This window comes from Camelus ferus, chromosome 10, assembly GCF_009834535.1.
Source record: "Camelus ferus isolate YT-003-E chromosome 10, BCGSAC_Cfer_1.0, whole genome shotgun sequence".
Classification (NCBI taxonomy): Eukaryota; Metazoa; Chordata; class Mammalia; order Artiodactyla; family Camelidae; genus Camelus; species Camelus ferus.
The window spans coordinates 8,816,426-8,831,146 of record NC_045705.1 but is presented as its reverse complement, the minus strand read 5'-3'; the positions used below and the strand labels follow the sequence as shown (position 1 = coordinate 8,831,146).

The 14,721-nt window shown below is 46.1% G+C and overlaps 1 protein-coding gene across 1 annotated transcript; it reads left to right on the top strand.

The window, feature by feature from the left end:
- The first annotated feature begins 549 nt into the window (after positions 1-549).
- IZUMO1R (IZUMO1 receptor, JUNO) lies at positions 550-2,644 on the top strand. The gene is made up of 4 exons (XM_032490428.1): positions 550-687; positions 1,424-1,612; positions 2,043-2,178; positions 2,314-2,644. The coding sequence occupies exons 1-4, from the start codon at positions 550-552 to the stop codon at positions 2,580-2,582; spliced, it is 732 nt and encodes a 243-aa protein (XP_032346319.1). The 3' UTR covers positions 2,583-2,644.
- Positions 2,645-14,721: the final 12,077 nt, after the last annotated feature.

The window sequence follows — 14,721 nt, the reverse complement described above, 5'->3', positions numbered from 1 at the left end:
TTGAGATGGGCTGAGGCTGGTGGAGGCTCTCGGGGAAAGGACTCGGCCAGAGGGAACTGGGGAGGCAACCAGCTGCTTGAGGAGCTGTGGGCCCTGCGTGGACCCCTCAGAGGGGCCAGAGTTAGGGTTAGGGGAGGCACTCTATGGGGTAAGGCCCTGTGTAGAGTCTGGTTACTGAGCATCTGTTTAGTTACTCACCCAGGTTCAAAGCTCTGAATTCCCAGCCCATGTATCACGGAGATAGAAAGGCTGCCTCTGAGGAGAAGGGCCAGGAAAAGTTCCCCCGGGAAAGCTGGAACCATTTTACCCCCAACCCTCCCTCACCTCGGGGCTGGTCTCCTCCCCGCCCTGTCCTCAGTTTCTGCATCTGTATGTCCCTGGGGATGAGCGGCAGACCTTACCAGACGTTTTATGCTGCTGCCTCAGATAACGGTCCTAGAAGCAGCCAGAGGCTCATGGTCGCTTGAGGGAGGCTTGGAGTCCTATGCCTGCTCCCGGGGATGATGCAGGGAGTGAGCTGACGTGTCCTCTCCATCACTTCAGCAGGCCATGAGGTGGTGGCGGCAGCTTCTGCTGTGGCTGTGGGCAGTCCCGCCCACGTGGGCCGGGCACGCGCGGCTCAATGTCTGCGTGAACGCCAAGCCCCACAAGCGAGAGCCTAGCCCTGAGGACAAGCTCTACGAGGAGGTATGGAGGCAGACCTGGTGTGGGGGAGAGGTGGGGGGTGCTGCTTCCACAGATCGAGGAAGGAACACAAAGGCCAAGATGGTATCTGAACCTGCATCAACCCTGACCCACTTAGTTCCCTAGGCTAGGATTTGGGCAAAGGCCACTGGATGGGGACTATGATCTGAGACCATAATGGCTGAGTGATTCAAAGGTTCCATCCCTGAGCTTCCCGGCCACTGAGGGAGCAGATGGGGATCCTGGAGGCCCATCAAGTTTCAGCCTAAATTCCAACAAGCCAGGTCCCCTCCTCTGCCCTGCCACCAACAGCTCCTGGGGAAACATGAGACTTAAGGACCCGTCCCCAAGCTTCTAAAGGCAATTGGCAGTGACGAGGGAGGAAGAGCAGAGCTGGCATGTATACCTGAGCCCTTCTCAGCTGCGGGTGCCCTCCCCCTGTGCAACCCCACATTCCGTGGGTTTCATGAGGCTTCCCTGCTGCCCCTCAGGTGCTGAGACCCTGGAAGCCTTGTTCTGGGGGACTGCGCAGCTTGTGGCAGGGAGACCGGTGCGCAGGTGCCCTTTGGGTGCGAATATTGACAAATGACCGACATTCCTTCCATCCAGCGGTTGCTGGCCTATGTGCATCCCACTGACCCAGGACTTCTTCTCGGGGACGTTTTTCCCTTTCTAGCCTAGACACTCGTCAGTCCCCAGCCCTTACTCCCATGCCTTCGGCTTCTTCCTTTGCCTTCAGTGCCGCCCCTGGAAGGACAATGCCTGCTGCACGGCCACCACAAGCTGGGAAGCCCACCTGGATGTGTCCCTGCTCTACAACTTCAGCTTGGTTCACTGCGGGTTGCTGATGCCGGACTGTGAGAAGCATTTCCTCCAGGCCATCTGCTTCTACGAGTGTTCCCCCAACCTGGGGCCCTGGATCCAGCAGGTGCGAAGAAGTGGGCAGGTGGAGGGAGGGGGGCATGTTCATCAATGCCCTATTCCCGAGTCTGAGCTCCAGGATGCTAGCGGGGACAGCAGGTGCTGGCCCCCTCCAGACAAGAGCAGAGTCAGAGGCCGCTGCTGGGGGAAAGGGATGGAGAGGAAGCCGCCCCTGGCCCTGGAGAACGGCATTGGAAGGAGAGTGGTCACGTGAGAACAGTAGGATGAAGGGGTTATTTAAGTCACATCCTCTGTTGGCAGGAACAGAGCTAGGTGCAAACCCGCCCTTAGCCTCATTGTTCTCATTTGTAAAATAACACTTAGTGACTTGATAAGAGATATGTTCAGATGGTACCTGACCCAAGGCCCACTGCAGCTATTGAGAGTCTTCAAATCGCTGCTGTTAGTATCTTGCCTCTTACTCTGCGTGCACACAGGTGGACCCGAGGGGGCAGGGAGAGCGGATCCTGGACGTGCCCCTCTGTTGGGAAGACTGTGAGCAGTGGTGGGCTGACTGCCGCACGTCCTACACCTGCAAATCCAACTGGCACGGCAGCTGGACCTGGAGTCGGGGTGAGAGATGCTCAGCTGGGCCGGGGAGGCCCCCCCCCCAACCCACGGGCAGGTGCAAAGCCCCCTGGGGTAAATGCTGGGGAGACGAGGATGGGAGTGGTGGGTGGTAAATTGTCTGTGCCTTGATCCCCTTAGGGAAGCACCGCTGTCCTGAAAAGGCCCCCTGCCACCCTTTCCTGCATTACTTCCCCACCCCAGCTGACCTGTGCGAGAAGATTTGGAGCAACTCCTTCAAGGCGAGCCCTGAGCGCAGGAACAGCGGGCGATGTCTGCAGAAGTGGTTTGAGCCCGCTCGGGGCAACCCCAACGCAGCCGTGGCCCGCCTCTTCGCCAGCCCTGCCCCATCCTGCGAGCTCTCCTACACGCTCGGGGCCTTCTCTCTGTTCCTGTCTCTCCTCTCCTGAGCCCCTGCCTCCTTCCACACTCACTCCTGTGCTCCCCAAGCTGTGGACCAGGCAGGGTCATGGTAGCCTCCTTCCTCCAGACCCTTCTTAAATGGAACAGCACTGGCTGGGGGTCAGTGGGACACTGAGGCTGCAGGGGGCTGGTGCCTGAGCCTGGCACCTGAGCCTGGCACATTTGGTTCTGCTCTGCTCTGCCTTTCTGGCCCAGAAGGCAGCTGGAGGCTGGGAGCGCACCGGTGACCATCCCCTCCTACCTTAAGGATGGGGGGGGGGGGCTCTGACATGGGACTCCAGGCCCTTCTCTTCCAGTGCACGCCCACCCCCAACCTGGCAAAGCTGATGGTGACAGCCCTGGCCTCGTGTCCCATGATGGTGCCCCCAGCAAAACAGCACCGGACCTTTCCTGTCTGCGTGACCTGTCCTGTCCTGGCTTTAGGTCAGGGGGTTGGGCTGCGTGATGCAGGAGCCGGTCTGCCTCTGACACTGAGGTCTCCAAGTTGCTTGTTACTTTCCTGGTCAAAATAGACTTCTTAACACGCACGGGGACTCTCATCATGTCCTCACAACACCTCTCTGGTGGGAGCACTTACTTTTAACACCCCCTTTTTTTTCACCATACAAAAGACCTCAAACCAGGGCAACCACAGGGATACCAAGATTGAAGCAGCTGCCTGGCTTGCTTTTGGCTCTCCCTTTTCTTTTAACCCCAGCATCACAACACACTGGTCTGGAATTCTGGAAGCCCAAGTTCTAATGTCTTTAACCACTTTCTGTAATGGCTTTTGGTAAGTCCTTCCACCTTCAGTGTAGATGGTCGTGGCTTCCCCGTCCACGGAGAGTGATGAGAAAGTTGGACCAGATGATTTTAACTTAGAAAAAGGAAGAAGGCAGTACCCGTTTGCTGGGATCCAGTCTGGGCTTCTTGGGCAGTGCCAGGTCCTGAAGCCCGAGGCGGAAGAGTCAGAACTGAGCCAGAGACGGGACGCCGAGGTGGCCTTCAACATCCTTCCTGTAAGGAAACTGGCAGCCGACACACCGCCTCAACCTCCAGGAGCTCGAAGCCCAGCGACTTCCCAGGATAGACGGTGCCTCCCCACAACTTTTCTTGGATGAAGAGAGGCTTCTAGTATGTCTGCAGTTGAGTTGATCAGCATTTTTTTTTTTTTAACAGTTCCTCATTCTTGCCAGACGCCAGCCAGCCCTGCACATCAATTAAAAGCCACCACTGTCTCTCCCACGCTGACCTTGAACATGCTCCATTCACTGCACAAAGCTGGTTACGGGCAGGGCCCTCGCGTTCTAAAACCAGCAAAGAGAGAGTCCTGCCAGTGAGCTGTCGGAGTCTGGAGAAGGAGGCAGCAGTGGTGACACAAAGCACTTGGCTGGAAGTCTGCAGGAACGCCTGGGCTGGGGTGGGGTCCTAGGGAGGCCTGACAAACTTGGTGAGAATCAGCCCCAGTAAAGAGGGGTCCCTTCATTAAGAACAGGAAGGACATGTGAGACAAAATCCAGCTGAGTCCCTAAGGCATGATCTATAGGAAGCAGGACCTCTCATTGCTCTTCGATCAATCAAAAATACATATGTAAACTTTCTCTGAGGACTGGATGGAGCAGCAGGGTGTGCTTGGTAATAAAGCTGAGAGTTTCATGATTTCTTTCTTCTTTCTATTTTTAGGTATAAATAAAATTAGTCATAAAGTAGGGTTAAAATTGAGATGGACAAAAGACTAGTCCTGGGAGCTCAAATCACTGTTACTATTTATGGATTACTTTGTGCCTGAGGTTCTGCTAAGCTCCTCATATAGGTTTCAAGTATTGGAGTGAAACGGTCAGATTTGCAGTTAGATTGCTTGTTTTAATCACAGCATCCATTTATGAGACTAAAACCCCTAGATCAAAGGATCTCTAACATAGAGGAACAGAGACCCAGCCAGCCTGCCCCTCAGCCCCAGGGCCCCTGCCCTAACCATTGCTGGATTTAGCTATGAAAAAGTTACCAAAGGTGGTGGCTTATCTTTCCGCCACACATTCCAACTTTTTTTTGCTCTCTATTCTGTTTGAGTTTTTCAACTTAATCTTCCAATCTTTTTAATGTTGGCAATCCATTTTTAATTTCCAGGAGACTTTTTTTTCTATTCCCTTGTTCTTCACAGCCTGCTGCTTTTTTAAATTATTTTATGGATGTAATATCTTTTCAAACCTCACTGAAAATCTAATTAGAATGTTTTAAAGCTTGTTTCTATTCTCTGAATGACCCGTTTCCTCCAAGGTCAATCTTTTCTGTTTGTCTTGATTTTTCTCTGTGCGGCTGGTTTCCTGTGTATCTGATGACCTTGGCTATGTGTCCATATTTAAGAATGAGGGGCTGGGTTGATTTTTTTTTCTAGCCAACCAGTATAGGTGTCCTCGAAAGCTGTAAATGTGGGTCTTCTTTTCCCTGACTAGCAATGCTGATGGGGAGTTCTGGCTACGTGGGGAGGGCTGGATAACTGCAAGACTTTGCTTCAGAGTGTGGAAATAGATAAAGACCCACCAAATGAGAACAAGCAAAGGCTGTTTACTCAGAACTTGCTATGGAAAGGGAGCCAGCCACCTCAGCTAGCATTTTGCAGAGACTCAAAAGAGAAAGTTTGAGGATGGAAAAGAGAGACTTCACATGTGCCCTGATTGGAGGCTGTTGACACGGGGAAGCTGGAGATGGGTTAACTAGAAGCATGTGATTGGTTAGAGGTACATATTTGGCTTTCTCTGATTGATCCTCAGTTGGAAGCAGAGAGAAAAATCAGGGACGCTGACACAGACTGTTAGTCTTTTCTTGCATCTCAAGGGGCCAGTGGTCCTGCCAACAAAACCAATCACCCATTTTTCACTTATCATCCTTCCCTCTGTTCTGCTCACATCCATCCTCCAATTTACCTTCCGATGGAATCAGAACTCACTTTCCACAGTGCTTTTGCCACAGATGAACCACATAGAAAAATCCGGAGGAACAGAGAGGACTTCCCTCGGAGGGGGGCCAGGTGATAGGCTCAGAGATGGTGGAGTGTCAGCAAGGAGGTGCCCATCCAATAATTGATGGGTGTATGAGAGGTCAGGGCCAGAGATAAGAATTCTGGAATCACTTTCCTGAAGTGTTATTCAGAGCTGTGGATGTAAAGAATTCTAAGAAAAATGTGGGGAGAAAAACAAAACACTTATGGAGTCTCTTAACTTACTTACAGTCAGGAGATGACAGGTGAAATGAAGCTAATGAAGGGGCGGGAAGCAGAAGCTCGGGGTAGGAGACAAATGAAAAGAACTGCTTCTCAGAGGGGCAAGGTCAGAGTCTGAGCTGCCACCCATATATTAATTAACCTATAAATAACTACTGAGTTACTACTCTGTGCTGAACACTGTGCTGGTGCCGGGGCCTGAAGGACTGAATAAACAAATGAACAATGACTAGACTGTAGATGAAACGAGGCTCCTGCCCCACAACCTGTAACAACCAGCCCAGGCAGCCAACCTCCTACCTACAATAACCAGTCCAAGAAGGCAAACTACTTTCTAAAAAACCAGTCTAGGAAGCCAAATTGTCAGCCCTCTGACAGTCAGCTCTCAACAGCCAGGACTTGGCTAATTAGTGACCACGTCTCTATTTTTGACCCCTATTTCCAACTGAAGACCAACTGGAGAAACCAAATAGTTTTCTGTATTCAATCACATACATTTCTATTCATCTCGCCTACAGCTTCCCCATGCCTCCAATCAGGGCACACCTGATGAGTGTTTTCTACTTTTTTTTTTTTTTTTCAGTCTTTTGCCTGCCTTTGAGTCTCTGCCAAAATTCGAGTGATGGTAGCTGATTCCCTTGTAAGCTCCGAATAAATAGCCTTTGCTTGCTCTCATCTGGTTGGTCTTCATTTATTTCCACAGATAGAATAATAAGCAAGGCAAACATGGTTCCTGTCCTCAGGGAACGTATGTAATACTGAGGGATACAGTACAGAGGAGTAAATAATACACATGGAAATAACTACAAAGGAGACGATCGTTAGGAAGGAAACATACAAGGAACTCAGGGTCAGGGGAAGTGGCTAAGTTAGATGATACTTTAGAGGAGGAGGCAGCTTGAAGGAAAATTTCGAGGATTGGGGAGCATGTTTGTAGGATAAATGGCAAGTGCTAGTGGACGTAAAGGTGAAAAAGGGCAGAAGAACGGAGGGGATAAGTTCAAGGTGGGGGAGGTGAACTAGGGTATAAACACAAAGGTTGACCTTGGCAAAGAGGTGGGATATTTTTTCCATTGAAACAGGAGGAAAAGAGAGAAAATGTGAGAAAGCAATTTCAGAGTTAAAATGCTTCAAATATAAACCATTGAATCAATTAACATTAGGGCTTTGCCACCTGCTGGGAGTTTAGAAGCTCAGACCAGGGACAAGTGGGTGTGTTCCGGCCAAAGTGTGAAACCCAGGCAGCTGCTCTGCACGTTCTGCTTTCCAAATTCACAGTCCAGGCAGCTTGCGTATCCTTAGCCATATGGTCAGTGTAAACTTTCCAGAGCATCAAAATCCACTCGAAGGTGAGATTCAAAAAACAGTCAGGATTATTTTCAGGGTCAGGACATTTCATGAGTAGAGAGGCTAAGAGTTGGCACCAGCAATGAAAAGGCAACAAATTTAAATTCATCCCAGCCTTTTCTGAGCTCTGCCTCTGTCTATAGAGACAGGGGCTGTCCCAGAACAGCCACTGATTGTGAAACTGCTGGGTTCAGGTCCTTTGACTCCTGCTTTGCAGAAGAACCTAGAACTTACCAGGCTCTGAATACTTTGATTCAAAGGTGAACTTTGGAAGGAAGGAACAGTTTTCCCTGGGGTGGATTCTAGTGCCTTAGCAGAAAGCACCAGGAAACCAGACCAGAGGTGGAGACTAAGGGAGGCAGCCAGAAGGGGCCTATTTCTCACCTATGGCTAAGTTTAGAGCTCATCCTCTGTGGACATAAGTCAAATGTGGGGATTTTTCCTCCTCCAAGAGCATCCAAATAACCACAGCAAAACATTAAATAATATATGTTGCTGTGTTTCATTATTAAGCAAAACGTAAACACATCACCTAGCTCTAACCAATTTCTCAGCCTTGGTCCCTGCAGAGAGGCTCAGGGGTGGAACAGAAATATTTGTCATGCATGTGACTTAATAGTTTTTTTTAATAACTGAAAAATTGATGTGTGAAAGTAATGATAAGATGGAAATTTTGGTGAATATTTTTATAATTTTGATGAGAAGAACTTTCTCATGTCAGTAGTTATAAAGTAAAAGATTAATGGAGGTACTAATATTTTTAAAAGGCAAGATTGAAAGGAAAGGGAAAGGGTTTTTTTTAAAACACTGGGCACAAAATTACTATATACAATAGCCAAGACTTGGAAACAACCTAAATGTCCATTGACAGAGGACTGGATAGAGAAGTTGTGGTATATTTATACAATGAATACTACTCAGCTGTGAAAAAGAAGATAATACCATTTGTAGCAATGTGGATAGACCTGGAGATTATCATTCTAAGTGAAGTAAACCAGAAAGAGAAAGAAAAATACCATGTGATATCACTCACATGTGGAATCTAAAAAAAGGAAGAAGAAGACACTAATGAGCTTATCTACAAAATAGAAACAGACTCACAGACATAATAAACAAACTTATGGTTACTGGCAGCAGAGGGAGGTGAGGGGAAAGAGGGTGGTAAGGGATAAATTGGGAATTTGAGATTTGCTCATATTAACTACCATATATGAAACAGATAAACAACAGTTTCCTTTTATATAGCACAGGACACTATATTCAATGTCTTGTAGTAACCTATAATGAAAAAGAATATGAAAAGGAATATATGTATGTATATGTATGACTGAAACATTATGCTGTACACCAGAAATTGACACATTGTAAACTGACTATATGTCAAAACAAACAAACAAACAAAAACACTGCACAAAATTAAAAGACAAATGAAAAATAGAAACATCCACAACACACACATATAGGCTAATATTTCTAATAAAGAAGAATTTTAAAAAATCAGTTTAAAAATATGACCACTCCAACTGAAATACGGGCAAAGGATTTGTACAGGCAATTCACATTTAGAGTAAAATCTGAACTCTTTACTATGGTTTTACAGGTTCCATGGATCTTCTGCTGCTTAGCTCTCCGACCTCAGCTCCTAAGACTTTCTCTCCTGCTAACCACTGTCTAACCACAAGGGACTTTTTTTCTGGTCCTCAAATAAACTAAACTCATGCTTACCTCAGAACATTTGCACTTATTAGTCCCTATTTCTGTTATGTTTTTGTCCCATATCTTTGCATATCTACTTCTTCCACATACTTTGGGTCATAGTTCAAATATCACATCTTCAGAGAAGCCCTCTGCCATTACTTCATGTAGGGACGTCTCAATCATTAGTCATATTTCATCACATCATCAGTTGGTGACAGTTTGTATCACCATCTGAAGTTGTGTGTGTGTGTGTGTGTGTGTGTGTGTGTGTTTGTGCTCTATCTCCTCCTACTCCCATTAGAAGGCAAGATTCATGAGGGGAGAGCCCCCTATCTCTTATTTGCTGCACTATTATCCCCAGCACATAGAACATTTCCTGGTGCACAGTAACAGAAGCTCAAATGACTAAATGAACAAATGAAAAAAGAAAAAGAAAACATCATCAATAAACATAAACAAAGGTGTGATTCCATGGGTAATCACAGAAATGCAAATAAAACAATAAGAACTTTTTTAAACAATTAGATTGACAGTTATTAAAAAGAATATATATAATATAAAAAGAATATATATATATATAAAAAAGAATATGACACTGTTTGCTGGTGGGGATATAAACTGGTCAACACTTTATGAAAGGTAGATAGGTAAAAATGCAACAAAATGTAAAGTTTTCAAATCTTTTGAGCCACAATTCCATTTCTATAAAAAGTCCTAAGAAAAAAATTACTTCTGCTTCAGACCAAAATGATAAACCATTAGATCCGAGCAGCTCAATGAATCCCTAGCACAAGAAACATGAAGACAAGATCCATGCAAATCATAGTAAATTTGCTCAAAATCTTGGATAAAGAGAAAATCTTAACAGCCAGAGGAAAAGAGATTCAACCAAGTCAGAGGGAAAAAAACAGGGGTGAAACAGCATATTTCTCACAGGAAACAATGCAAGTGAGACGATAGTGGAGCAACAGCTTTAAAGCACTGAAAGAAAACTGTCGATCTATCATTCTATACCTAGAAGTAGTATCTGTTTGGGGCTGAAGTGTGCCCCCACCCAAATTCATATGTTGAAACTCTAACCACCCCCTCAGGAGCTCAGAGTGTCACTGTATTTGGAGACAGGGCTTTTAAGACGTAATTAAAACAAAAAGAGGTCATATGGATGGGCCCTAATCCAATATAATTGGTGTCCTTATAAGGAGAAGAGATTAGGACAGAGATGCATTCTGAGGGACAGCTCTGTGAGAACACAGTGAGGAGGCAGCCGTCTGCAAGCCACAGAGACAGGCCTCAGGAGAGACCGAATGTGCCAACACCTTGATTTTGGACTTTCCTGCCCTCTAGAACTGAGGGAAAATAAATTTCTGTTGTTTAAGACACCCAGTCTGGGTATTTTTCTCATGACAGCCCTAGAAAACTAGTATCTTTTTAAAATGAAGACAAAATGAAGACCAAATAAAGACATTTTAGATACACGAAGTCTGAAAGAATTCATCACTAGCAAAACCACACAGTAAGAAATATTAAACAGGCAGAAGGGAAATGATAAATCCAGTTGAACACAGCTCCCTCCCCTCCCATAGCAAACCCAAGGGGCCAGCAAGGAGATTTCTGATACTTGGCTGCTTGAGGGGTTTCTTACCTCCTTTCCACAGCTTTCTGGAAACACCTTGATATCCAAACAACTTCTTTGCTTCTCCAACCAGAGCAACTCCCTGGCACCCACCACAGCACAGGCTTTCTCTGCTATCTGAAAGTACAGCATTCCTAAGGAACGTTTGGTAAGCCAAAACAGAGTAAAGCAAAGAAGCAGTTACCTCAGGACACATCTTGCTACCGGATGCACAAAATAAACGGAGATAAAGCACAGAGGTTCACAGACACAGTTTGGAGCTCTGGCGGCTGGATGCTGAGATGCTGAGTGTGGTTTCCAGGAACGGAGGTTGTCTGGGCTACTTGCCCTGCTCAGGGTACGCACTGCCACTGTTAAAGTTCCCTGTGGGGGAAGAGTATAGCTCAAGTGGCAGAGCATGTGCTTAATATGCACAAGGTCCTGGGTTCAATCCCCAGTACCTCCTCTAAAAATAAATAAATAAACCAAATTACCTCCCCATCAAAAAAAGAAAGAAAGACTTCTGCAAATGAACATTGAGTGCTATTTTCGATTTTTGCCTTCTTTTGTAAAAATAGAAAGTCCTCTTCAGATTTCTTTCAGTCAGCAAAAACCAGTTCTGGTGAAGGGCTTTGGCAAAAGCAAAGTGATGTGAAGGGAACGTTTGAAAAGCAGGAGGTACCTGTATTTTAAATTCAACCCATTCAACAAAGGAAACAATTTCCTCTCAGGAGGGCCATAAGACACTGCAGATTAAGAGGAAATACGGAAAGTAACAAGGAAGGTAATTACAAAAACAATGTAGTTAAGAGTGGTTTGGCCTTGGGGAAAATGTGACTGACTAGATCTGCAAAATCACTTGTTTGAATACAGAACACCAGCGGAGAGTAAGTGTATTCTAATTTTTTTTTTTAGGGCAGTAAAAACCTATTGTGTTGGGAAATAGGCTTCTGTAAAGCCTCCGGACAGTGGTACACATTAACAAGTGCATTACTGTCCCCATTTTCTGAATGAGGTTGCGAATCTGGGAGCTCGCTCAAGATTGCGGCGTCCAGAAGTGACAGAGCCTGAATTCAAACAACTGACTTCAAAGAAGATGCAAAGTGTCCCTGGACTCCCAGCCCTTCTTACCCTGAAGCTTTGCATTCCTGGAAGGCAGGACTTTAAGAATTATTTCGTGCACTTTTATTTAAGAATTATTTGTGACAACTGTTTATGAAAATGTGAGAACATTGAAACCTTTTTATACTTTTGATGGTAATATCAAACGGTCCAGCTATAATGGAAAGCAGTATGGAGTTTCCTCAAAAAATGAAAACTATAGCTACCTATGATACATTTTCCCACTTCTGGGTATTTGCCCCAAATAATTTAAATTAGAATCTTGAAGAGATATTTCTGTCCCATGTTTATCACAGCATTATTCACAATTTTCAAGATGTGGAAACTACTTCAATATCAACAGATGAATGGATAAAGAAAATATTGTCTATCAATATAATAAATATTATTCAGCTTTGAAATAAAAGAAATTTCACCCTAAAAAAAGAGAAATATTTGTGCACTTTGTATCGTACTTGATACATTATCAGCCGTCAATAAGTATTTAGAATTCCAGACCTATAGGAACCTGGTATCAGTTAGGAACAGGTTCAAATGCATATAACAGAAAATCCAACTAATGGGACTCAAATAAATAGGGACTTGTTTTGCCCACATGACAATGTTTTGCTGGGAGGTAGGTGGCTGGCTTAGGTTCAGAACTTTAAGCCAGCACCTCTGAGATTCTCTTGGCCTTTTCAAATGGGTGTTGGGTTAGCCAACGTGCAGTGTTGGCCATAGGCTTTAGAGGGTATGTGGTCCTAAACCTTCACTTCAGAAATGAGAGAGATTCAAGCCCAGAGAAGTTAAGTTACTTGCCTAATATTTCACAGCCAAGCCAAGGTTTAAACTCAAACTCCCCAAACTATGGCTTTTTCTGCTTCTAAGGCTTGATCCTTCTGGGATCCTGCTCTGTACCAGAAGTGACTTCATAATGGATCTTGAATTGGTTATCCACCCCTCTCAAGGCTGATAGACTTATTTGTATCCTAACCCGAGCTTTCAATGACTTACTCCCACGTAGTGGTCATAATTGTGGAAATTACAGTTCCTACATCATGCAGAGTGAGGAGAAATGGTTTGGAAGCCAGGGTTGGCACTGCCTCCTCAGTCACATAGAAAATTGGTGACTCACTTGGAATATCCATCTACTAAACTTCTGGTCAACCTTCTAAACCCAACTGTGCTCTAATGAAGAATTTGTCTGTCTTTGTCCAGGAATTCCTGGCATGGAACTCCAAAAGCCCTGGGATTTCCTAAATGACAGGAATGTCTTTGTTATGCTAATGAGGTGATTCACCAGTGGACTGCATGGCGTCAGGATGGGCCGATCTCCAGAGTGCAGCTATTTGATTAGAGGGTTAGAACTTTTGGCCAGCCTGACTTCCAGGGAGGGAAGGGGGCTGGAGATTACCTTCAGTCACGTGGCCAATGATGTGCTCAATCCTGCCTCTATAATGGAACCTCAATAAAAACTTGGGACACTGAAGCTCAGTGGAGCTTCATGGCTGGTGAACACATTCGTATGCTGGTAGGATGGACTCCATGGGGAGAGAGCTCAGAAGCCCCACATCGCCCCCAAACCTCACTCCATGTGTATCCTGTGCCATAAAACTGCAGTCTAAGCAGAGAGCTTTCGTAAATTCTGCGAGCCTTTCTACTGCATTACCCCACCTGAGGGAGTTGTGGAAACCCCTGAATCTGTAGCCAGGCAGTCAGAAGTGTAGATAACCTGGAACTTGCGGCTGACATGTGAAGTGAGAACAGCCTTGCGGAGGACTTTGCCCTAAACTTGTGGGCTCTGCGTTTACTCCGGGTAGGTAGTGCCAGAACTGAATTGCAGTATACCCCACCAGTGTTAGACAAGTTGGGGTGGAAAAGAAATATCAACTCAGGTTCATCCCTTCTTTGATGGCTTTCCCTCTCTGAATAGAATAAATCCTACCTCTTCTGTGCTGTCTCAAGATCCACTGAAGGCAGTATATTTATGTACTTTTTAATCGCCTCTGTTACCAGAGTGCAAGTTCTTGTCTCATCACAGAAAGAGTTCAGAGATGAGACACTGGAGGTCACAAAAGTGAAGTGAGGGTTTACTAACTGATGGTACATTCTCCAGGGGAGAGTGGGCAGACTCAGGTGAGTAGCTGTGCTGAGTTTCTTTGGCAAACTGGTTACATGGGGTGTAAAAATGAGTGGGTGGAATATTCATTGGGGAGGGAGGGGCTTAGGGGCACATTTCCTGATTTGCACCCCAGCCTCACCGTCCCCAGGGGAGGAGGGGTTTTTATTCTTATTTAGTCTGGACCAGAAGTGTCATGGTGCCAGTGCGTGATGGGTACTTATAAGCTGCAAGGCTAATTTTATTGTAATGAGGGCATAAGGCCCTTCAAGGTTTGGGGAGAGAGGCATGGGTCAGGAGGACAATTTCTCCCCCTCTCCTGCCTCCCCTCCTCACCCCCACGCTTCCCTCCCCCTTGGCTCTCTGTCTCCTCCTTCTCCTTCCCCTCCCCTCACGCTCTCTCCCTTCCATCCTCTCAGCACCGCAGGACCTTTCTCCTTCCTTTCCCTGTGTGAAGGAGCCCTTTTTTATATCATATTTTCCTTCTTCCTGGCTTAGTGGACTTCTTCTATGTGCTATGTATAACCCTTCTCTCTGAAACACTATGTCTCACAGCCTAATCTTAACGTCTTAAGAGCTATTGCGGGTAGGGGAAAAGGCCTCTAAGAGAAGAAACAGAGAAGTATTTGTAAAATATTACTTGTGTTACATAGACATCTGAGCAACCTTTATTCCCAGTTACTCTGTACTAGGCACTCCAGAGAGGTCTAACTGATGGTAAGACATAACTTCCTTCCACAGGCACAACCAAGTTCATGGGAGAGGCAGGCAAGTGAAGGAAGCCATTTCAATACAAAGAGCTGGAGGAAGACCAGGGCTCTGTGCTTTTCCAGATGAGGGGCTCCTGACTGAGACTTGGCAGTTAGGACGTGTGTGCTGTGGTCCTGAGCTGACCCTTGAAAAACGGATAGGAATTAAAGAGGAAACTTTTGGTAAATAAGGGTTAGAAGGACCCCAGGCAAGAGAGTCTGCCCATGCAAAGGTCTAGAACATTAAGAAACTGGGGACAGAACCCAGAACCTCATGCATGCTAAGCGTGTGCTCTGCCAC